General features: G+C 35.3%; 1 protein-coding gene across 1 annotated transcript; it reads right to left on the minus strand.

Annotated features, from left to right (window-relative positions):
- Positions 1–317: 317 nt before the first annotated feature.
- LOC120421246 (glucose dehydrogenase [FAD, quinone]) lies at positions 318–26,552 on the minus strand. The gene is made up of 5 exons (XM_039584447.2): positions 26,292–26,552; positions 5,689–5,995; positions 1,323–2,222; positions 827–1,263; positions 318–771 (listed from the first exon to the last, which is right to left on the minus strand). The coding sequence occupies exons 1-5, from the start codon at positions 26,325–26,327 to the stop codon at positions 565–567; spliced, it is 1,887 nt and encodes a 628-aa protein (XP_039440381.1). The 5' UTR covers positions 26,328–26,552; the 3' UTR covers positions 318–564.

The following is a 26,552-nucleotide window of genomic DNA, read 5'->3' on the forward strand; positions in this document are numbered from 1 at the left end:
AACAAAATCAATCAATTGACCAAACAGCACAACAAACACTGGTTTGTTTTTGCAAGCTGTCATTATCGAAAACAATCATTATTGTAATTTTAAGATCTTTCAACAATCAGATGAAATAACTTTTACATAGCTTTCGTCATTTACATGCATTTCAATCATTCAAATTTGTTGATTTCTCCCAAACAAACATCCAATTCCATCATATTTAGCAATTACGTTGGATTTCATTTTACATGATGGTCCTTTAAATGATCTTTAGCATTTTGCAACAGATCTCAACTTTACATTAGGGTGGTTTACGTAAGATTCATGGTTTACATGAAGTTTAAAATTACACTTTTTTTTCTGTGTAGTGGACATTCGATAATACTTCATTTTGAATGAGAATTCGATTTTTAAAACTCGAAACAATCAGTCATCTAATAGAGAGATATGAAATGAATCATAAATAAGCGATAGTCTTGATGATCTCTGTTAGGTAACATCTCTTACAGTGCTATGGTAACTTTTGACTAGAGTACACTTTCCGATGGCAACTTAATTCCGTGCTTCCTGCCTCAACAGTTACCGAATCTCGTTGGACCAGTACTCTTTGATCATATCAGATACCTTCTCGCCGACCATGAATGCGACCGCATTAGTGTGGGACGCCGGAATAACGGGGAAAATCGAGCAGTCCGCAACTCGAAGTCCTCGGATGCCGTACACCAATAGTTCCGGATTGACCACCGCTGAAGAGTCCGTCGCTGGGCCCATCTTGCATGTTCCGGACTGAAACAGAATCTTATTAGTATTAGTTGTAGCGTTAATGCAGTCCGTTGCTCACCTGATGTTGCAAGCTTGTCCCGACCCTTCGGATGCAGCATTCCCAGTACTCGTCACTGCGAAACCGTAGATGTTCACACCCGTGGAACGGCGTCTTGTGCAGCTTCGCTCCGAACCGAGCAAACTTGGACGATTCTCCTATCCGTACGGCCAGTTTTACTCCCTCCCGTAGCACCACCAAGTCGTCGTAGTTCTGATAGAAGTTACCCTCCATCCGAGGCCAATGGAACGGATTCTTGCTTTTCAGCGAAATTCTACCCCGGCTTTTCGGTCGCATGAGCACCGGTGATATCGCAAATGCATGCTGGCCAGCGATTGAACTGTAAGTCTTTTCGTAGAACTCTTTTGTGAATCCGAAAGCAGCCCGCAGCGATCCAGACTCGTCGTTGTTGAACGCACCGGTTCCAAGCACCAACTCAATATCCGGATAGTCCGGAGCTATAATTGGAACAATCTTACACTCATTAAACAACATTGTATTAACAAAACCAACTTACGCAAAAATGTCACGTTCGTTTTAACAAAAGCCACCCCTTCCGCACCTCCAGGAATCGTAAACGGGCCCCTCCCGTTCAACAAGTAGTCCAACACGATCGGCGGAGCACGCATGTCACGCTCGCGGATCGTTACCGGCTGATTCACGGTGAATACCAACCCCGGAAGCGTCACGTGATCCTGCAGGTTGTACCCCACGGCAAGATTTTGAATCACCGGAACGCCCACCTGCCGCAGATTCTCCTGAGGTCCCACCCCGGAAAGCATCAGCAGCTGCGGCGAACCTATAGTTCCCGCGGACAAAACCACCTCCTTGCTGACCTTGACCGCGTACCGCTTACGATCCTTGATGAACTCCACCCCATATGTAGTCTTGGTAATGGGATCAATCAAAATTCGCGTCACCCGTGAGTTCACCGAAATGTGCAGATTCGGTCTGTGCGCCACCGGCCTCAGAAACGCCTTCGCCGAACTACACCGCCGCCCGTTCCTCATCGTCGCCTGAGCCTTCGAAAAGCCCATCAACACATCCCCGTTAGGATCCGTCTCCTGGTAGCCCATCTGCTTTCCAGCCTCAATGAACGACCTCAGCATCGGCGTCTCATACGACGAGTACTCAATGTCCATGTACCCGTTGTCCGAGTGGTACGGCGAACGCTTCAACTTGCTAATCTTGACCCGTTCGGATTTTTTAAAGTACCGCAGCACATCCCGGTAGCCCCAGCCAAAGTTTCCCGCGCGTTCCCAGTCGTCGTAGTCTCGCCGATGGCCACGGGTGTAGATGAGGAAGTTGATCAGACTGGTTCCGCCCAGCCCGCGTCCCTTGGGCCAGCCGCAGCGGCCTTCTTCCAGCCCCAGACAGGCACCCTCCATCGGGTCCGCTTTATAGCCCCAGTTGTACCCTGTGTGTTGAATGCAAAATGGAAATGATTAGTTTTGATTGAAGCGTAACAAATTAAGGAAATGCTAGTTAAAACCCGTTAAAAACGTAAAAAATCTGTCAAAATGGGACTACGGTCTGAATAGGGACAGCAATTTTTAGAGTGCTTAAAACAGGGGTGACCAAAATATGGCCCGCGAGGTGATTTTTTGGGGCCCGCAGACCAATTTTGAACGACCATGTAAAATGACCCGTTGACTACTTGTAAAGTGATTTTATACTTTTCAAAACTAATGTTTATATTCAACTTTTTTTTCTATTTTGTGTTAAAAAAAAAACAAATGATTTATTGATATTTTGATATTTTGATATCCATTTTACAACACGAATATTTTGTTCGAAAATCTTAACAATTTCACACGTTTTAATGTTAGTGAAACTAGTAAATATCGTCCAAATTTTCTTCAAACATGTTTGTAAATGTTTGTAATACGTTCAAATTTGACGTAGGTAGAAATCTGTAATAATTGCAAAAATAGAAGTTTTTCATATAAAGTTGAACTAACCCTCAAACTTACTGTGCACTTAGCAACCTTCCCTCAGGATTCGAATTCATGACAGTTGGATAACGAATTTGATTAATTACCATCTGATTCAGGCAGACAAAATGTTAAATTGGGGAAATTAGGCTGTTGCTAATATTTTACACTTAGAGTGAAATTTGCTGAATTCAATTGAAATGCATTCCTCTGTGCTTAGAATCATTTTGAATATTTCGGATTCATTTAATATTAAATGGAATTTTAGTAAATACTCGGTTTTTTTGATAAAATATTTTGTTTTATCGAATCTTACAATTTTTGAAAATAATGATTGCAAATCAACTTTAAAACATATTCTAACATTTTTCTCATCGAAATGTTGAAATTCTGGCTCTCAACGATTTTTCTTTAGATACACCTAATTTAAAGATAAAATTACGCCGTTACATAAATTGTTAAGATTACATGTCACCATTTTTGAAATATAAAAAAAAACATTAAAAGTTTTTAAATGAAAACACAAGTACATTCAACCAAATTTTTATTTTCAAATGCCTAAAACAAATATGATAGAAAACTGTCATTTTATGTTTTCTATTATTTTTATCAACGAAAATGTTCAAAAACAAAACACTTCATCTGGTTATTGTTTTTAGTCTTTATAATTATTTTTTTAAATAACCTATTTTATGAATTTGGCCCTCAAACTCATTTGAGCTTCAAAATTGGCCCGGCTTCCCAAAACTTTGAGCACCCCTGACTTAAAAGCTTGAAATTTGGAAAACAAAACACTAACTTTGATGTTCTGCGTATGTTCTAACCGAAACTTAACAAAAATATCTTAATATTGTGCTGTAACGAGGCTAAAACAATTTCTAGAAAAACATCGAAAAAGGGCCATTGTCGAGGTGTAAACAAAAAGTCTATCCTGCTCATTCCTAATGTAAACATCAACTGACGAGAGCAGGATAGACTCTTTGTTTACACTTCACATTGGTCCTATTACATTGTTTTGCTTGATTTGGCTGGCCCAAATCGCCCCAAAATCACCTTTTGCACCATATAAAATTAATTTTAAAATTACTGTCCAGACTCGAATATCGATTACATAATTGAATCGCGGAATATTTTTTTTTCGTTATTTTATTTTTGACTATTGAGCTTTAGTATGACCCTTAAACTACTCTAAAGTGACCTCAATCAAAATCAAACCATCCACATTAACGACCCCCGGGTCTTTTGTGGTCTCTATTGCAAGTTTCTGCTCGAACCTTGGAGTCCGAAGGCTTGAATGGGGAGGGCACCCAAACCTCTTTTTACTCCAAGGAACCTTCCACCCCAGTGTTTGAACTGACGACCTTCGGATTGCGAGTCCAACCGCCACCAGCGATTCCACCGGAGTAGGCTTGGTTTGGTGTGTTGTTTGTACTTATGGCATGGAAACGACTCCTACACCTGGAATGACTTAACGGCCTAACAACCAAGGCCGGGACCGACATTTTACTTCCTCATCCGATGGAAGGTTGCAGCAGATGGGAATCGAACCCAGAATCATCCGCTTACAAAGCGGACAGCGTAACCATTCGGCCACGCACTGCCACCTGTAAATTTTAAATCCAATATGGCGGTCAAAATGGCGGTGATAAAATATTAAAAAAATGCATTTTGTAATTTTTAAGGCAATCAACTAAAATGCAAACTAAAGGCAATGACTAAAATGGGGTCGCAAAAATCGAGTTTGATGTTAAAAGTAAAAAAATAAAAATCCGAAAAAAATGATTGTGATTAGATTATTCAAAGCCCCATACAAACCTTCGGTAAATCAAAACTTCGGATAATCGAGGCTTCGGATAATCGGTTCTGGACTAAATATGGAAAGTTGGGCAAGTATAACAAGCTAAGAAAATGCTCGTTAAAACCCATTAGAAAAGTAAAAAAAAATCTGTCGGTTTTTTAATAATCATCTTATTTCAGGTCTTGCCTAAGACTTTAATAAAACAACTTTCTAAAAATTAATGTTTGCACCATATAAAACTTATTTTAAAATTATTGATTTTCAGTACGTTCTACTCAACTATTGGGGCAAGAGAAACAATACATGAAACAACATGTTAATTTGCTGACAAATGAACTGTTATCACTTGGACACATCAGATTAGAATGTATTTGAAACGTTTCTTTGATTTTTTGATGAAATAATAATATTCAACTAATAAAATGATCGTTTAAAAATTAAAATATTTATTTGTTTCACATATCACTACTAACAACCCTGCACAGCTGATTCAGATATTCCACCAACAAAAACCATGAATGAAACCGGCACCGCTCGATAGTGTGCGTGTTTGGCCAAGTAGTGAAGCACATGCACACTACGCTGCAACGCAAACTATACCGTGCATGGTCGATCTCCGGACGATTCCCCAAACACTATTCTTCCGGTGAGAGAGTTATCCAACAATTGCACCTTGTACGGTTGATCGTACACACAGGTGACCGGGGACCGCTCATGCGCCTCACACAGCATTCTCTCGCGTTGAATTGCGCGCAGTCGCGGCCACTCACCACTATGAAGGCCGGTTTCTAAAAATAACCCGCGAAACCGTACAACAGTCTTTGTTGGCCAGTTTGTGTGTGCGGATCGTAGTTTGTTGGACGTCGATAGAAGTTTGTTGGCGGTTTGCTTCTATAAAAACCACCTCGAAAGCACTCTCCTCGGGGTAGTCTGCGTGTCTTTACGGGTTAAAGGTTCGAGTTACCTTAACAGCTCAAAAATACATAAACATGAAAACTTCTCTGTTAAAGGAAACTCCGTCAAGATTGAAACCAATTAATAATATAAAAGTAATCAAGTAATAATTTCGTTACGAGAAAACTTTAAATTACCGAAAGACCGATTCGACTATCTTTTTGTCAAAATTGGTAGACTACTTTTTTTAAACTCACCTGTAATTGTGGTCAATCCAGCAGTCAGCGGAACATCCGTAAGGATATTTTCGTCCTTGCCAGCTTCCAGCAGCAACACGTTCCAACCCTTGACCTCCGACAGCCGGTTAGCTACGACAGATCCGGCAGACCCAGCACCAATTACAATGAAGTCGTACTCCTTCAGGAAGTTCTTCGTATCAGGGATGCGCTTCACCGTATCATTTCGCAGAAACACACTCGTCTCGTCGAACAGCATCTCCAGAAAGGCTCCCTGGCCGAAGGCATGGCAGGTCAATTCCAGTAGAAGCAAGGTGGAAAGGAGCAACTGGAAATATTGAGTTATTTTAGTGAATTAAACTGAATTGTAAAAGTGTCATCGTGTCGTGTCTAACACGTGATTACAAACTAAGTCACACTTGAATGAGGATAAAATTGCCAATTAAGACTTAAAAGCCCCCATTGAGGTTGATGCTGAATTTGGGTTTTCTTCGAGTGCCAGCACAAGAGAATCAACAACAGTTGACCTGGGAGGTTAATTTGTTCAAATAATGTGTCACTAATTTCTTGTTACGGCCAAATGGCTTTGTCACTTTTTGCAATAAAAGCAACACTATTGGTGTGGTGCCCTTCATGCTTAGATATGTGCAGTGTGCGATCGACTAATGATCTAAATAGTGGCGTTTATGGTACCGGTACCGAAATAAAGCTCGATTGGAAGGCGATTCAAGTGAATTAAATTGACCCACAAGAAATTCGAAAAACTAAAGTAACTTTACTTCACTACTGTAAATTTTTATATAATTCAGATGCAACATTACGACGCCAAAAACCAAGTGGTCAGGTCCGAAGGAAAATTTGAAAATTCAACAAAATATATTGAAACATAATGTTGGTTATTATATTTGAAACTTAACCAAAACTCAAAAGTGAAATGAAAATGTTTTGTTTGGACAAATTTTGTAAGACCAATTGCTTCTATTTAATAAATTAGATTTTTTTATTGGATGAAATTGTCAAAAAGCCATTTTGCATTATTAAATTTTCCAATTTTCCATAAAATATAAAATTCACAAATCTGATTATGAAAAGAATTTTCTTTTACCCGTTTTCTTCAGTCCATTATGATTAGACAATTTCAGTAAGGAAATGTTACACGAAAAAACAACGATTTTTAGTTCACTTTTTGTAGCTTGACGTAAAATTCCCAAAAAGGCATTTTTACTTTTTTTAAATGTGTTCTAGGGTACCAAACAAGTCATCTTTAGCATATGAGTATGGTATAAACCTGGTATCAGAGTTATGAACTTTTGAAGAAAAAACTTAATTTTTAGAAAATATCAAACATAGAGTCAAAAAAAATAATAAAACTATTTTCAGATGTAAAATCAAATTTGCAATACAAAAAAAAACTTGTCAAATAAATTACTTTTTCGTTCAAATTATATTAAAATTAAACAAAAAAAAGTAATAAAGCTGAGAAAACTCCAACAATTTTCTTTTTTAGAGTTTTTTCAGCAAGCTGCAAGTAACTAAGATAATATCTTATGCTCTCTTAGTTGATTGGACGGCAGGTTGTTATGGTAAAAACCTCTTAAAGTCTTAAATAGGTTAAAATCAATGTTTCCCAGTATTACCAAGTAAGCCCTCATTTTTTAAATGAAAATATTTAAAAAACAGTTTGCTTGATCTGCTATTATAAAGAATGAAACAAGACATGCATTTGAAAATGTCCAAACAAAATGTTTTGGTGCTCTTCAAATGTAATGCTATATTAATAAAATATTTTATACGAAAAAAGCGAAAAAAAATCGAAATTTGTAATGGCCATTACAATTTGATTTAATGTATTTCTTCCAAGGCCTAGTTAAAAAGGAGGAGAGAGTTAAAAAACAATTTCAATCTTATTTGTTTCCAATTTTGTAATAACGAAATAAACAGGAATGCTTCATCTCTTTGTGAATACAAAACAAATTTCAGGATTTTCCATTTTTTCAGAAAATTTTACAAAAATTATAGGAATGAAAACCGTTTTGCTACTTTCAAAAAAATACTAAATATCTAATAAGTTGCAAAAAGAAAAAAAAAACAGTTCGACTCATACATTTATCCAACGAGGTTAACCGAGTTGGATATCTACGACGAGTGCTGAAAAATCAAGTTTTGCAACGAGTTGCTATTAATATTTTCTGCAATTCCGAAAAAACGCTCTTTGAATGAAATTTTATGTCAAACATCCATGTGTTACGTATATTCAGATTCACCGTAAAAATGAAAAAAATATATAAACAAATATTAATTTTCGATACTAGTGCTAAAAAGTTCAACTTTTCATAACCCATTTCAGTACTGAAAAGTAGAACTTAGTTATTTTTGGTAGAGAAAAGGAGGTCGTTTCGTCTTTCGAGAATGACAGGAAACTAAGTAGTTTTACGACGGAATTGCAAAAAAAATCTGTACTGGAAAGTGTACCGATTTATTAAAGATGGAATAATATTTTCATAGTATCGATTGTACAATTTTGTTGATCTCTATTTTGTATTACTGAACAAAGTTTGCTCAATTTTTGTAAAAAAAAAAATTAGAATTGTATTCGGCTTATGACGAAATTCATAGATTTTACGCAAGGTATGATTTGATCGAAAAGATTGAAAAGAAATGTATAGGTTTCACACAAGGTATGGTTTGATTAAAAATAATTAACATTTTTAAATGAGTGATTCTCTACCAACTCACACGAAATTGGGAAAACTTACCCTGATCCCTCTCCGATTTGCGTGAAACTTTGTTCTAAGGGGTAACTTTTGTCCCTGATCACGAATCCGAGGTCCGTTTTTTGATATCTCGTTACTCGACTGTAAATTTTTTTGTGAAATGTAAAATTTAATGTTCTTTTCGAATCTACATTGACCCAGAAGGGTCATTTTTTCACAAAAATAAATGTAGGCGCTCTTATACTTATGAGCAGTTCTCTAGGATTTCGGTCATTCAATTTTTTTTGTATTTTTTAATCCGACTGAAACTTTTTTGGTGCCTTCGGTATGTCCAAAGAAGCCATTTTGCATCATTAGTTTTTCCATATAATTTTCCATACAAATTTGGCAGCTGTCCATACAAAAATGATGTTTGAAAATTCAAAAATCTGTATCTTTTGAAGGGATTTTTTGATCGATTTGGTGTCTTCGGCAAAGTTGTAGGTATGGATACGGACTACACTGGAAAAAAATGATACACGGTAAAAAAAAATTTGGTGATTTTTTTATTTAACTTTTTATCACTAAAACTTGATTTGCAAAAAAACACTATTTTTATTTTTTTTTATTTTTTGATATGTTTTAGAGGACATAAAATGCCAACTTTTCAGAAATTTCCAGGTTGTGCAAAAAATCATTGACCGAGTTATGAATTTTTTAATCAATACTGATTTGGTCGCAAAAATTTTTCAACTTCATTTTTCGATGTAAAATCAAATTTGCAATCAAAAAGTACTTTAGTGAAATTTTGATAAAGTGCATCGTTTTCAAGTTACAGCCATTTTTATGTAACTTTTTTCAAAATAGTCGCAGTTTTTCATTTTTTTAAATAAGTGCACATGTTTGCCCACTTTTGAAAAAAATATTTTTGAAAATCTGAGAAAATTCTCTATATTTTGCTTCTTCGGACTTTGTTGATACGACCCTTAGTTGCTGAGATATTGCAATGCAAAGGTTCAAAAACAGGAAAATTGATGTTTTCTAAGTCTCACCCAAATAGCCCACCATTTTTCAATGTCGATATCTCAGCAACTAATGGTCCGATTTTCAATGTTAATATATGAAATATTTGTAAAATTTTCCAATCTTTTCGAAAACAATATTTTCAAAATTTTCAAATCAAGACTAACATTTCAAAAAGGCCAAACATTCAATATTACGCCCTTTTAAAATGTTAGTCTTGATTTGAAAAATTTGAAAATATTGTTTTCGAAAAGATCGGAAAATTTCACAAACGTTCCATATATTAACATTGAAAATCGGTTAGTTGCTGAGATATCGACATTGAAAAATGGTGGGCTATTTGGGTGAGACTTAGAAAACATCAACTTTCCTGTTTTTGAACCTTTGCATTGCAATATCTCAGCAACTAAGGGTCGTATCAACAAAGTCCGAAGAAGCAAAATATAGAGAATTTTCTCAGATTCTCAAAAATATTTTTTTCAAAAGTGGGCAAACATGTGCACTAATTTTAAAAAATGAAAAACTGCGACTATTTTCAAAAAAGTTACATAAAAATGGCTATAACTTGAAAACGGTGCACTTTATCAAAATTTCACTAAAGTACTTTTTGATTGCAAATTCAATTTTACATCGAAAAACTAACTTAATCCACCTGTGTGGTTGATGCCTTCCTCACTTTTTACCAACAATGGTCAATATGAGTGGTTTGGACACATATTTCAGCTATTTTTTTAGGTCCAGAAAAATAAGTACACAGATATAACTTAACTTGTCATAATTCGAGACATGGTTGCCAGATTTTCTATTATGTGGACTCGTTGGAAAGGTCTCTTGATTACCCAACCAACGATGGATCGGATGATGGTTCCGGACATCGTTTACATACATTTAAGTGAGATCCGGCTTCAAAAAAGTACATAAATACCACTTAAGTGGTCATAACTCGAGACAGGGTTGCCAGATCTTCGATGTTGTGGACTCTTTGGAAAGGGCTCTTGATAACCTAACCAACGATGGGTCGGATGATGGATCCGGACATCGTTTACATGCATTTAAGTGAGATCCGGCTTCAAAAAAGTACATAAATATCACTTAAGTGGTCATAACTCGAGACAGGGTTGCCAGATCTTCAATGTTGTGGACTCGTTGGAAAGGTCTCTTGATAACCTAACCAATGATGGGTTGGATGATGGTTCCGGACATCGTTTACATGCATTTAAGTGAGATCCGGCTTCAAAAAAGTACATAAATATCACTTAAGTGGTCATAACTCGAAACAGGGTTGCCAGATCTTCGATGTTGTGGACTCGTTGGAAAGGTTTCTCGATTACCTAACCAACGATGGGTCGGATGATGGATCCGGACATCGTTTACATGCATATAATTGAGATCCGGATATATGTGAAAACACATTTTTATACATAACTTTTGAACTACTTATCGAAACTTCAAACAATTCAATAGCGATGTATGGGACCCTAAACCAAGTCGAATGCAACTAGTTCGATCAAAATCGGTTCAGCCAGTGCTGAGAAAACTTGGCAAGATTTTTGAACACATACATACATACACACACACACACATACACACACACACACATACACACACACACACAGACATTTGTTCAGTTTTCGATTCTGAGTCGATATGTATATAAGATGGTGGGTCTTCGAGCTTTTAATAAAAAGTTCATTTTTAGAGCAGGATTATAGCCTTACCTCAGTGAGGAAGGCAAAATGAAGTTGAAAAATTTTTGCGACCAAAATTTCGATTTTTTGAAAAAGACAGTATTGATTAAAAAATTCATAACTCGGTCGATGATTTTTTGCACAACCTGGAAATTTCTGAAAAGTTGGCATTTTATGTCCTCTAAAAATAGTGTTTTTTTGCAAATCAAGTTTTAGTGATAAAAAGTTAAATAAAAAAATCACCACATTTTTTTACCGTGTATAATTTTTTCCCAGTGTAGTCCGTATCCATACCTACAACTTTGCCGAAGACACCAAATCGATCAAAATATTCCTTCAAAAGATACAGAATTTTGAATTTTCATACATCAATTTTGTATGGACAGCTGCCAAATTTGTATGGAAAATTATATGGACATACTAATGATGCAAAATGGCTTCTTTGGGCATACCGAAGGCACCAAAAAAGTTTCAGTCGGATTAAAAAATACAAAAATTAAAATTGAAGAAAAAAGACCGATTTCGTAGAGAATTGCTCTTATGCAGAATTCATATCTATCCTCAAAATTGAGAAAATTGAGTAACAATGTAAATAGCCATTTTGAAACATGACATAGCTCAAAAACTGCCAATGACATAAAAAAAATCTTTTCGAACAACTTTTTTAAACAACATCTTTCAAGGTCAATCGAACCCAAACCCGTGAACCTGTTCCCTCCAATAACCAGTTATCCCCGTTGCAAAACCGTACCGAACGATATCTGCAGTTAACCTACATGAACGTTTCGGGTTGTGCCCTTGAAAAACAAGAGAGCTGCAATAATTGCAGTGATGCAATCCCGACTCCCTTCACAACCACTTGACTGCAGTTGCATGCAAGCCGGCAACTGCAGTGATGCCGCGGGGTTGGTTGTTTACATGCATTCCTCCCTCTGATGAATCGCGACTGGTCCAGCGGTCGGATGTCCAAAGTTGTAAGCCGCAGCGTTTAAACCAGTTTCTAGATCCATCCATCGACCGGCTGGTTTGCGCCTTTTTTGATTTATTTTGTTAAGATCTATAGCGCGTACGGCACCGTTAAAGGTTACGATCGTAGGCTTGGCTTTGCCGAACCAGCTGTGCTCAGCTTGTAATATGCCAATTATCAAGATTCTACGGTTGCGTGCGAAACAAACAAACCACCGCAAACACGTGTGTTGTGCCCGAGGTTCAGAGTGCGTTTCAACGGTCATTTCCTCATCCATTGCGACTGCGCAAGTGCGCGGTGGTGGTCTACCGTGACATCGGCATTGACCTTGAAGGTGAAAGATGCGGAGGGTCCACTTTGCCACCGGTCGTTACAACCAGGGCATGACAAATTTCTCTGTGAACTTGAACAACTTTTTTTTTTGATGAACTGTATTGCCAACATTGTCACGGAGTGATGCCTACCCAATAATGCAAATCATGATTATACATACTTATGATATACTGCCTTGGTTGGCATAATTCTTCTCTGTCTCGATGAATATTGACAATCAGAGGGTCAACTGCAATACAGAACGATGGATCTTTAATATTGAAAATATCAGATCGTTCTTTTTAGCAAAAAGTTAAACCGAAGTATCACGCCTGCGTCCATTTGTCTGTGTTTCGCCACAGCCCAAAAGGCTCCTCACCGATTAGCTCTGCTAAAAGTTTCATTGTCAAGTGTCCCACGGCTATCGCGTGGTGTCGTGATCACAATTTGCCCTGGACCCCTAATGGAGCTGTCGGTTTACCAGTGTTCACGCGCTCCTCGGTTTCAAATAATTGAGCCAAGTAGCAGTAGCAAACGGTAGTGCCAGCGCGCCCCAGTCAATGGGACTTGGCGCGACCTTTGCGGCTGCCACTGGCCAACTATCGCGTAGGTTTGGTTTGGAATGGGGGAGCCTTAATGAATTGACGCCTGATGAATGGATCATTAATAACAGCGACATTAGCCTGCGGGCGATGATTTTCAACGAGTTTCAACGAGCATTGATTTCGCGCATAAGTTGCTTTGCTAAATTGGGGTCGACTAATTTGACGGGATTAGGTTGAAGTGTTGATTTAAGCAGGGTCGCTGCAGATTTCAAATTTAGGGAAAACAATGTAAAGTTTAGAATTAAGGCAGCAATAAAATTATCCATAAACAGAGTTCAAGGATGTGTGGGTTGTGACTCAAACAGATTGACATGAAGATAAGATATGTTTATTGCACCGTAGACAGAAGATCACGTTTCTTTTTATGATCTCTTGGAACACAATAAACTGTTTCTAGATTTCCAGCTTTCGACCCAGACTTCACACAACAATCGATTAAAGCGCTAAATATCAACAAGCACGTTGCATCTTGCACTACCCATCAAACAGGATTGCACACCGTTGACCTTGGCTAAAGCTGTCCAATTGAATTTTAATCTAACCATAAGTGCACACGACGACACTGTCAAAGTCAGGTAGAGACGCTCTCGGCGACAACAACTTGGTCGCAAGCAATGTCAACTAGTTGATCAACAAGCGACGAACCTGGCTAGGCGCGCTCGCCGGGTAGAAGCCTTGTTCCAGTAGCAAGTTCTAGCGATGAGACGAAAGGGGCTTGCCACGCTTTTAATATGGGAATCACGATTTTTGACGACTTTGCGATTTACGCTAAAATCGAGGCCAAGAACCTGAGGCCACCGGTGAATAAGCGATCAAGCCGGCAAATTCTTCGCTAAACGCGTCAGAAGTTCAAGTTTAAGCCGTGGAAAATCCATAAATTTGCCAATTTTGTGTCACTGTGGCGTTATTTGGTCTGGAATGATTGGAACTTCCAAAAGTTGCTTTTACCGTTCCTTATGCAAATGAAGTAATTCGCACACAAAAATTGACACACGAACATTAAAATAGCCAAAGATGGAGGATTTTACCGTAAGTGTCAACGCATGATACGCATGATTCTTTGGAAAGATCAAAGTTGAAACAAAATTCAGATCTGTTTCTATTTACATAAAATGAAGAGAAATTCTTATGATACTAAACTACATGTGCAGTGTTGCCAAAATATCATAATACAATTTTAAGGTGTAAACCACAAAACCGTCCATTCTCTTTATACTGTTACTTGTAGTAGGTCCTTCAAAACAAAAATCCGAAACAGGTTTGCAAAGTCAAGTGAATGGTTCCTTTTGGAAAAACTTAACCTTCATCTCATCGTATTCTGCTCCCGGCACGCCACCTTGGGCCACCATTTTTTGTATCGATAGCGCCACTGTGTCAACTTTTTTTTGCATTTTTCCTGACTTATGAAAACAGTCTTGTGGGATTCTTGAAAATATTTGATAATGAATTGGGATAAAATGATCAAGTACAGTGGATTCTCTCGTTATCGATATTGAAGGGACCGTCGAGAGCGGGAGATATCAAATTTTAGAACAAAAATCAAAGCAATCTATTTGAAGGGACTTAAAAATTCATTGACAGCTAGAGCAATATTGATATCGTGAAGATCGACAGCCAAAGAGTCGACTGTATTTTCTAAAATAAAATAAAAGTTCACGTATCGATAGTTTTAATGATCAACTTTAAAATAATTCAAGAGAAGCAAATTGAACATCTGAGTTTTCAACGTAAATCACACGCTGGACTACAATAAATCTCGGTATACTGCTCCCAATGGCTTCATTAATCTTACCACCCACGAGTTTAACGATTGTATTCGCCAAATATGCGGACATGTTCACACTAAAGTTGACATTGACCTAACAACATGCTGCATCTCCAGCTGCTTGACACTTTCTTGTGGATTGATTGCAAATAAAATCGCATCGAGTTGACGAATCTTGCTGTACTAAATAGTTTGTTGAAAGTTGCGCAATCGGGAAGAAGCATGGAGTAACATTTGAAAGAGGCGCATTATACCATACATTTTGCTTCACCTAAACATAAAGCTAAAATTTTGATCACCCTATTTCACGATTCAGTCATTAAAAAACTAGAAAAAAGAATGCCAATTCTGGAATGTAACCTGGAGTGGGAGATTCCAAGATTTCAGAGAACAAGTTTTTCCTGGAGAATTCCGGACATTTGTTGACGTACCTAGGTGTGAATCTGGAATGTAAAAAGTCACAGGTTTCGAGCTTCGCTACAGGGAAGGAATTGGAAAGAAAATCAGCGGGGCAAACGAGATGTGAATCATTCAAAGAAATCAAAAACCGACAAGCTTCTGTGTATTGGATTAAAATATGTGATTTTAGTAGAATTATGAGTTACGCCCCTCTGAAATAATTATGTTTGCAATATGAAACAGTGTTTGAAAACTCGCACGAGTACATAAATTATGGTACAACATTATTCCATTGTTGATCAATTGATGTGCTTTATTTTTAAATTTAAATTAAACTACATTTATTTTTGCTAGGCATATAAGGGTTATTTTGAAAAATTTCTTCAGTGCTTTTGGGTGGTTTTTCGATGTATTTACATATTTCCAAAGGATTCTTAAAAATGAGGCAAAGATTACATACCTAGTTAAATGTTATAAAAAAAGGAAACCTATGATATTATGAAGAATTAATCAACTTAGATATTTTGCTTATTCTTAATAATGCACATTTGATTCAAATTCAAAATACAATCAAATTATGTGTAAGTACAAGTTACTAAGCTTTCTGATTCTTATTTGATGCAAAATCAAATAGGGCTTCCTGCAAAAATAGTTTTATTAAAAATACACATACATTTCTTGGAAAGAACATTTAAGTTGACATTTCAAAACTAGTTATTGTCTCCAAAGTATTCGATCACGTTCACCGTTCACCGGAGCTATCGACCTTTAAATCGTTCAACCAGTGTGTGACACGACAAATCTTAACCCAAAAACTGACATCACAAAAAAAAACTAATCACCAATCACGGAAGTTACCCGCAGCCCCTTAAAAAAAAACTTATATAATAGAAACAAACAGCAGCGAATCTAGTGCAACCGGTTTTCCGTCAACTGCGACTAAGATCAGCCTAGACGACTGAAACATTTAAATACGCCAGACACCAAAGCCAAGATCAAGTTCACGGCAGTGGTGCGGACGTTCGTTGGCGTCAACCAAAACCAGCTGAGCTAAGCCAGATGCATCGGCGCCGTGGCTGCGTCGCGAGCCTCAATGTCGATACATTTTTTTTGTTTTAGGTGACTGCAGAAGTTTTAGCATCAATTAACAGGCAAGAGCAAATCTTTTGAACGTCTGCCAAAATTAAAAATAAAAGTTTAAAAGTGTGTCAATGGTTAAAATTATCATGGAACAGTTGTTCGGAAAATTTGCTGAAAGAAAAAAAAACTAAATAACATCAAAATAATAAAACAGGTAACCACCAACTAGACAATGGTGCCATAAGGTTGTATCTCATCGATTAGCCCCTCAACTAAAAAAATCTCAACTTACATCCATCAATCACCAGTTTGAACCACCAAACTTAAATTAGTAGTTGCTTGGAAACAAAGTGGTTTTCAAGTTCAATGTTGTTGCCGCTGACGCGATATCGGTCACGTTTGGTTAGGTCCCACGAAATCTCTGGCACAACTTTGAAATCAAGATGCCAACCAAACAGGAAACCCGGTCTCACGTTGCACCGACCGTTGTGTTGTTGCGTTGCTTCAGGGTCAATTATTAGATAATTGGGGTGTCTTTTTCGGTATCGCCCCCAGAGGGACCCACATCGCTGAAGGGGATCGAATTGCGATTAGTCGCCTTGTTTTAGTCGGTGGTTTAAATTAGTGAAGCTGTGCTCAGTTGATTTACCGGTTTCGACTAATTATCACATTGTGGAAGGTTCTTTTTCAAAAGAATATTCCATTAGTCTTGGTGTAGAACGTTTTTGATACACGTTTGAAATAGCATATTTCGCATTTCTTCAAAAATGTTTAAAAATGTGTACCTGATGAATATTCATCAGAAACTGATTAAAATTCACCAATTCCTGATGTAATATTACACATTGTTTTTGCCACAAAATCTGTCACCCCTTTCTGATGAATTTTACCATCATTTTTTTCTGTGTACACCCAACTGGCAGTCGCATGATTGTGATGCATGGCGGCATGAAAGTATATCAGAATCTGCATGAAATCTGTCCTCATGCTTTTTTTTGCGATATAGGAGTATGACATTTTTGCCCGTTACCGACAATTATCGACATTACCGACGGCTTTTTGGTTGTATTTCACAAAAAAAAACCCTTAACAGAACGAGAATTGAACCATCAACTTCTTGGTTATTGATCCGACACGCTACCACCGCGCCATGGACGCTTGATGAAAATTGAGTGAAAGAGCACCAACATATGCTTCTCTTTGGAGTGTTGCTCGGGGACGGGCCAGCATTACATGTGTTGGTGAGAACTGCAGATCGCTGAAATTTTTACACGCGGGCAAAAATGATTGACGGGCTTGCTGCAAAAAATGTTATAAAATATGACATTTTCTGCAGCAAATCCAATGTTGCAGATTTTGAGATATATTTTTCCTTTGGGTGTAGTTAAGAACTTCAAAAGTTATGACAACAAAACAATTTTGGCAAGATTGTAAAAAGGTGGTTCTTTGAAACGAGTCCAAAACATTGAAGATCTGACAACCCTATCAGAAGTTATTATCACTTAAGTGTTATTTAGACACTATTTGGAGGCCGAATCTCAGATATTTTGATGTATACGTCGTCCGGAACTTTTATGCGACCTACCGTTGGATGGATGATCAAAAGACATTTCGAACAAGCCTTAAAGATCGATGATCTAAAGGGGAATAATAATATTTTACTGAATGCATTAAATATATATATTTAATGCATTCAGTAAAATATGCATAGCATATATGAAAGTGAGGAAGTCGCTGTATTAGGGCGTCCAATTTTCCTGGGTTTTGAATTTCCCGGGAAACGGGAAAAATATTTTTAGAATCCCGAGAATTCCCGGGATCCCGGAAATTTTTTGTAACAATCAGAAAAGCTATGTTTTCATTATATTTGTTATTTTTTTCTCACTTAAAATCGTGGAATTTGCTCTATAATATTGTTTGGTGATAATCTACAATTTATTCCTAAAATGGACAGCATTTTTTCAAAAGATTAAAATAAATTAAAATTTGATTATTATTTTTTGTTCTCTGTTGTGCTTTGCATTTTAAACGTGCTAAAATTTTTAATCCAATGTGAATAAAATTTAATAAGGCTTTTATAAATATAATTATTTTATACAATACTTCTATGAAAATGTCTAAAAAAAGAGGAAGCGACAACAAATAAAATTATACCAGTCAATATTGAGTTTTACATGAGTTTTGAATTTCATGTGTTATATAAAACATTTTTTACAAATTATTTTTAAGTTGCTACCTCCAACTAGGAAAAATTGAGACTTCAGTCTGAATAGGTACAATAGATTATAGAACAATATTTTGAAATCGGTGTACTGACTGTTTTGTTTCTGTTTCAACCAAAGTCATCAAATATATTATGCAGAAAATTTTACTTAAGTTTTTTTGTTTTGATTTGCCCCAGATGTCGGTGTTTGATGAAAAGTAATTCAACATGATATTTTTTTTTTAATTCAAAGGCATAAATATACGTAAATATAAAACCCAGTCATTAAAAAAATAAAATAAAATAGAGAACATTTAAAGCACTAGGCATTTTGCGGATTATACAAAAATTGAAACATCTATCCCTAATAAGCCAAATTAATGCTGAGAAGTGTACAAATTTTAATACTTTGAAATTCTTATCGATTACTAAGTATTCAACTGTTCATCTAATTCCCGGTTTTGGAGAAATCCCGGGAATTCCCGGGATGGACGCACTACGCTGGATTAAGTAAAAAAAACTCATTTTTCAAAAATCTTTTTTTTATTATCGTTTTTTATGTTTTTTTTAAGCCGTAAAGAAGTTTAAAAAAATAGTGATTTTTGTAAAAAAAAATCATAATTTCAAAATTCGAAAAGTTGGGGAAATTCTCGTATGTTTGGCAGGTTTAGAGCTCGCTCTGAACTTCATCCAATTCGCTAATTTTAACTTATTTTGTAAAACTAATGATAGAATTTTGCTTGCTCACTTCCTATTGAGCTATTTATCACCCGATTTTAGTTGAAAACGCATGAGCTATAAATGAACGTCAAAGTGCTGATACAGATGGAGCACGATGGAGTTCGATGTCCCTACTTTACAGATTTTTTCAAAAGTGTCCCGTTTTCAAGATATTGCCACCAAAAGTTTGATTTCAGCGAAATATTTGCCGTTGCATTTTTTTTTTAATTCTATGTCCCTCGGCTCTGACCAAAGCCGAAGGGGGGGGGACAAAAAAACAAATAAAAAATTGAATTACAGGCCTAGGTTTTAACATTTGGATGAAAAAAGTGTTTTAAAATGCATTTCACACACAGAAAAAAAAATCATGGTAATATTACATCTGGGAAGGGGTACATCTTTTATGTCAGAAAAAAGGTGTAATTTTACCTCTGGAAATGTGTAATTTTACCACTTTTCTGGTGTAATGTCACTTTTTCAGTCTAAATTGAGGTAAAATTACATCATAAAAGAGGTAATATTCAACCTTCCAAAATTAAAGCTTCCAAATTTACAATATTTTTTTCTGTGCACGCGTTCAGTTGCTTTCCAATCATTAGTTTTCAAAATCTCGATGCATTGATGGAAATTTTTTTTTTCTCGAAAAAAAAACTTTTTGTGGGACTATACATTGGTATTTCATGAAAATTTAAAATGTCTTCATAGGAGTTATTCAAACATGCTAAATATGAATATAAACGCAGTAAAATGCACTTTAACTTGTTTTCGGTTGAATTAACTTTAATTTTCAATAAAAAATGGAAGTTTTTCGAAAAAAAATATTTGTTTGCCCCCTGCCCCTTTATTCGCATAAAAGATGATGATTATGCCATCGCGGAAAAAGAGGTAATTTTAGACCAACCAAATTTTCAACCACCCAAATTTTAACTTTTTCACTGTGTATTTTATGATTATCTTTTTTTCAAACAATAAGTCTTTTTTTGAAACAATTAAATAGTTCTTCTGAAGTATTTATACAAAGATTTAAGTAATTCCTCATACACGATACATTGATCTGACACTGTCACTTAGTCATACTGATTCAGCAAAAAAAATACAAATCTACCGTCCAATTAACGATTACATCTTTATTGGTTTGCGATCACGACGACCTTTCCTTGAGCACAGTGTATGCTGGGTGTTGGGGGAAATGACTATTTAAAGAATGCGCGACATGAATCACACTTTTTTTTTGCGAACCGTTTTTGGACTCTGAGTAAACAAATCTGCTTCGCGCTGGTTGACTCTCATTTCTGTTTGGCTTTAGCAAATAATTCAAAAGCATGCCGTTTCGATTTAAGTTGGTTACGTTTTTTAAAAGCAAATATTTGGCTGATGTTGAAAGTCCATAAAAGTGTTACATTCAGTTACAGAACAGTTATGTCTAAAAAATTGGCATTCTTCATAGTTCAAATGCATTCAAAGTCGTCTGACGTCATTGGAAAGTTCAAAGATGTTTTTGGAAATAGATTTTTTTTCTAAAGAATATTAATGCCATGACTTCAAGTCGTTTGACTTTGAATTTGCATAAGAACGGATAATATGAAAGCAGAAATGGCACATTTCCAAGCATGGCTAGAATATTGGTTGGTGCGATCTTCGCTCCGTTCAAACTTCAGACACCACAATAAAGATCGATATCTCGGGTCACCCGTCGACATGATTCGTTCCGGATGGGAAGCCCCGACGAACGAATAAAATCCATTTTTGATTAACAGCTATAAAACCATGAAATTACTACGACCGTGGTGGCTTCTTGCTCACCGATAACCCTGGACTTGAATCGCTTCCTTATACCAACGGCGATGCACCTGACTCCCTCAGTTATGTTTTGAAAACGGTTGACGTTTTCCCAAGACTTCAACTGGCACCCAGACAGTACCTACCAGCGGCAATTACATTGTTCGATGCGGTGTCTAAACACCGACTATATGGTGCTAATTTGGAGGTAATAAATTGGCGGCGCTGAATAGTGTCGACTGTCGCGTCGTATGCTTTTAAAGTTCCAAAAAGACCACACCGATCTCTGTCATCAATATTGTCCGTTGAACGGGCGGGATGTCAGCACAGGCAAACGGATGGGACGATTCCAATTTTGTTCCAGAATGTAACGGCCATGTTAAACGTAAGTAAATTCACCACAAGTCTTGACATTTCTCCTTTGGTCAGTTTGTGTGATGTTAAATTTACAATAAGGTTTAAAATTAACAGAATCGTCAGTTTGTCTGTGACATCAAGTTGGCCGGACTGTGGCGCTAAGTGGTGTAAAAGACTATGGCCAACGTATGCATTATAATTTCAAATGTTCGTCCATCTCCTCAGAGCGATCGGTGGCGTGGCGTGTGCTGGGCAGATTAAAATTTGCATCTTCCCGGAGACGAGAGCTACGCTGCGGAATATATTGTCAGCTTGTTTCGGGCTTCTGAATATTTGATAAACTATTTAACGGCTTCTGTAGGTCTAACAAATCAATTGCCTTCTTTTATGAGAACTAATAAAAGCGACTAGTTTGATGTCGGCTCAGAAAATCCGAAAGCTTATCATAGACATAATCACAAACCTGAGAAGTTCTTGATTTTACAGCATTTTCATTCTTTAGAATTTACATAGGTTTACAAAAATTGTGTGTTTCGTGCTTCAGAGTTCAAAGCTACTTTTTCTAAAGGCTTTATTTCGCGGAATTATTTCCCTCATCCAGAATTTTTTCTTAATAGTCAAAAGGGCCCTTTTGTAATGACTGTTCAAAATACGTAGCAAAACAAAAAAGGCTCTAATTAGGGTCGAATGATGGTGAACAAAGAAATAAAAAAAAATCAAGCGTAATCAAAACTGCTTAAAACATAAGGATATTTGTAAAGTATCAAAGTTCTAGATTTTGCTTTTTCCCTACAGTTTAACATGTTTTTTTTTCGATGTATTTATTACGAACACATTAATACAATTATTTACGAATTCATGAATTGAAACTCACGATTTCTCGCACACTTTTTTCAGTGTATGTTGATAAAAAGTTTAAAATTTTGCAAAGTGCTTTGGAACTTCCCGTTTGAATGAAAATTAAAAAAAATAAACAAATAAATTTTACCTGAGTATGTTTTCATGTTTTTTCATTAATTAATAATTCTAGTTTCGATAAGTTTGAGATTCAATGGAAAATCTCGACGCTGCCACTTACGCATTCTATTAACCAGTGCAATGATTCAAGGAATAAAATAATGCAACAAATGATGGTAATTGACTCAAACAGATGCCCTGACATGACTTTTGACAGTACAGAGTCGTTGGGAACCTTTAGAACCATCAACATAGGTTTTTAGTTATTAATTTATTTTGACCGAATCACTCAAGATAATAACCCAAATGCATGGTTCTCTAAAATGATCAATTTTATCAAAATTTATAAAGAGATTTATAAATTTATGTTTAAGAGGGACTTCTAACAATGCTTTTTGGCACTGGGTTGGATATTTTAAACTGTTCCGTTTTTGAGATATAATATATGAAATAAATGTTAATTTTGTACCAAAAATACATCCATTATTGTAGCCCGCCAATTCCCAGTTTTGACGAACTGCAAAAAACTGCCATGAAAATATCTTCAAAACGTACTATACTAACACCATGGTACATAAAAAAAGTGAGGAGTTCTATACGAAATCAAACTTATTTTTTAAATTTTAATATTTGTATTTTTAAATCTAGCTGAAACTTTTTTGGTGCTTTGGTATGCCCAAAGAAACCATTTTGCATCATAAGTTTGTCCATATAAACTTTCATACAAATTTGGCAGCTGCCCATACAAAAATGATATATGAAAATTAAAATAAGGTATCTTTTGAAGGAATTTTTTGATCGATTTGGAGTCTTCCGCAAAGTTGTTGGTATGGATAAGGAATACACTGAAAAAAAATGATACACGGTAAAAAAAATCTGGTGATTTTTAATTTTACTTTTTGTCGCTAAAACTTGATTTGCAAAAAAAAACACTATTTTTAATTTTTTTGTTTTTTTTTATATGTTTTAGGGGACATCAAATGCCAACTTTTCAGAAATTTCCTGGTTGAGCAAAAAATCATTGACCGAGTTATTAATTTTTTAATCAATACTGATTTTTTTTCAAAAAATCGAAATTTTGGTCGCAACAACTTTTCAACTTCATTTTTCGTTGTGAAATCAAATTTGCAATCAAAACGTATCCTAGTGAAATTTTTATTAAGTGCTCCGTTTTCAAGTTATAGCCATTTTTAGGTAACTTTTTTGAAAATAGTCGCAGTTTTCCATTTTTTTTAAATAGGTGCACATGTTTGCCCACTTTTGAAAAGCTGCGAAATTCTCTTTGTTTTGCTCTTTGGAACTTTGTTGATACGACCCATAGTTGCTGAGATATTGCCATGCAAAGGCTTAAAAAGCAGAAAAATATGAAACATTCGTGAAATTTTTCGATCTTTTCAAAAACAACATTTTCAAAATTTTCAAATCAAGACTAACATTTCAAAAGGGCCAAAATTTCAATATTACGCCCTTTTGAAATGTTAGTCTTGATTAAAAAAAATAAAAATATTGTTTTCGAAAAGATCGGAAAATTTCACAAATGTTTCATGTTATAACATTGTAAATCGGACCATTAGTTGCTGAGATATCGTCGTTAGAAAATGGTGGGTTGTTTGGGTGAGACTTAGAAAACATCATTTTTTCTGCTTTTAATGCCTTTGCATGGCAATATCTCAGCAACTATGGGTCGTATCAACAATGTTCAATAAAGCAAAATATAGAGAATTTTCTCAGCTTTTCAAAAATATTTTTTTCAAAAGTGGGTAAACATGTGCACTAATTTAAAAAAAATGGAAAACTGCAACTATTTTCAAAAAAGTTACCTAAAAAAGGCTATAACTTGAAAACGGTGCACTTTATGAAAATTTCACTACAGTATTTTTTGATTGCAAATTTAATTTTACATCGAAAAATGAAGTTGAAAAGTTGTTGCGACCAATATATCGATTTTTTGAAAAAAAAAAACAATATTAATTGAAAAATTAATAACTCGGTCAATAATTTTTTGCACAACCTGGAAATTTCTGAAAAGTTGATTTTTGATGTCCCCTAAAACATATAAAAAAAGTGTTCTTTTTCAAATCAAGTTTTAGCGACAAAAAGTTAAATTAAAAATCACCAGAATTATTGTTTAACGTGTATCATTTTTTTTCAGTGTAGTCCTTATCCACACCTACAACTTTGCCCAAGACACCGAATCGATCAAAAATTTCCTTCAAAAGATACAGATTTTTGAATTTTTTTATATCATTTTTGTATGGACAGCTGCCAAATTTGTATGGAAATTTATATGGACAAACTAATGATGCAAAATGGCTTCTTTGGGCATACTGAAGGCACCAAAAAAGTTTCAGCTGGATTTAAAGATACAAAAAAAAACGAATGACCGAAGTCTGAGAGAATTGCTCAAGTCAATTTGTTAAATACATGTTAGAATGGAACCAGTTTTCTGTGAAAATATGCATTTTTTTATGGACCATACTGTAACTGGGTACTTGCTCTTGTATTGCAATCTTGTGGAATAAGGCATAATAATAATATGAAAAGTGATGTACTTCTTATATTTTAAAGAATGCAAAAACTCACAAAAATATTTCAAAAATTTGCTTAATAAAAGAATTCAAAAAACTAACAGAAATTAATTCAAAATTATAAGCTAAAAATAAAAATAGAACAACTAATGTTTGAAAAATTGCAAAAACTAAGAAAAATAATTCAATTAAGTACGCTGGAATTAAATATTTAAAAAATGCAGAAACTCACCAAATAAGTTTTATAAACTCGGTTTTTGTTAAACATTTGTTTATGTATGTAATTATTTATAAACTTATAAAAATAACATGCTTACATACAAAAAATCACCTATAGTTATAAAGGATACAAAAACTCAGGCCATTCATTTTTTTTCCAAATCGGCGAAACGTCCTATTTACACCCTTCTTTAATTATGCAATTACTCTAGGGCAGCAAGAAAAAAATAGTTTTTTGGAAAATCTTTAGAGAATCGAGTCAGAAGGTATTCCTGATGTCAATTTTGTTACTGTTACACCCTGATCTACACTTTTTTTTTAAATTTATGCCTCTAATTTATATCCTGGCAATCATATAATGAAATTTATTTTTAACTCCCAAAAACTAGTTAGGTTGTAAAACATAAACGTTTTTTTTAATTACCTCACAACAACTAAAACATTTTTTAAAACTGATAATGCTTTCACAAATGTTAATCACGTAACATCAGTAAAATTAGTTCAATGCAATGTTTTGCAAATTTTTCTTTCTCTTCTTTCTTAAAAACTTCTCCAAATTTATTTATTTTATTGAAAAACTTGTACAATCCACTATAAAATATAGTTATGCGATTATTATCATTTTTTATTAAATATAACGCTTTAATATTTTAACAAACTTTGAATTTTAGTATCACAGCTGAAAAAAGAAATAATTTATTTTTTAAAAATCTTCGAAACCATGTGTTTTACGCAGTAGCACAACCGTAATAATTAAAACGTTTTGTGATACACTTTGTTATTTTTTATTTAAGATTTTTTTCTTGAAGTTTTATTTTTTTCTGGTATTTGGCCTAAACATCTTTTTAGAAATTAGTTTGAAAGTGACTCATTTAAAGAAAAGCTTACAATCAATTTTGCAACAAAAATTGAGAATTAATAATATTTCAACCAATTATCTTTTTTTGAAAATATTTGTAATATGTATATTTAGACAAAAACTTCAAATCAAATATTCTTTGATCTTGTTGCAATTTGAGAATTTTATAAAGTAGTTGGGGAACAAAAACATAAAAAAAATGCAGCTATATCAATTGAAACTTTATTTCAATCTGTTCCCTTTTGAGATGAAGAGTAAACGCCTATCCTTTTTTCGATATATTTAAAAAAATATTCTTTTCTATATAGTTTTTCAGCCGGATGCTGGTTTAAATTTTAAATAAACTTGTGTAAACTAAAACTTTTAAAGCATGAGTAAAAAGGTAATAAAAATATTGTATGACATTCCTAAACCCTTGATTCCAATTCCAAACACAATAACTAATTATATTGATGACGTTAAATGACTACCTTCACTGCACAACACTTTTCCTTCCGCACAAACATGGTGCTTCACAAAAGTAATTCTTTGTCACCACTAGATTTTTTCCAACTTTTTCCACTCAAATATCACTGCCAACACTACCATCCCAGTGAAATGCATCCGAATCAGAACGGTCAACTCCACTTCACTTTCGAACCTCCCACTTGAAACGCTAAATTAATTCAAGATCGCGAGAAAAAGCGTTCTGCTCGCGGCGCGCTCCGGCCGAAAACTGAAGCACGCTGGAA

The sequence above is a fragment of the Culex pipiens genome, chromosome 3 (assembly GCF_016801865.2).
Source record: "Culex pipiens pallens isolate TS chromosome 3, TS_CPP_V2, whole genome shotgun sequence".
NCBI lineage: Eukaryota > Metazoa > Arthropoda > Insecta > Diptera > Culicidae > Culex > Culex pipiens.

Coding starts and splice junctions, on each gene's coding strand:
- LOC120421246 (XM_039584447.2), bottom strand. CDS start 26,327: ATGTTTGTGCGGAAGGAAAAGTGTTGTGCAGTGAAG. Junction 5,996..26,291: donor AAAAGTGTTGTGCAGTGAAG/GTAGTCATTTAA, acceptor CAATATTTCCAG/TTGCTCCTTTCCACCTTGCT. Junction 772..826: donor GGACAAGCTTGCAACATCAG/GTGAGCAACGGA, acceptor ATTCTGTTTCAG/TCCGGAACATGCAAGATGGG.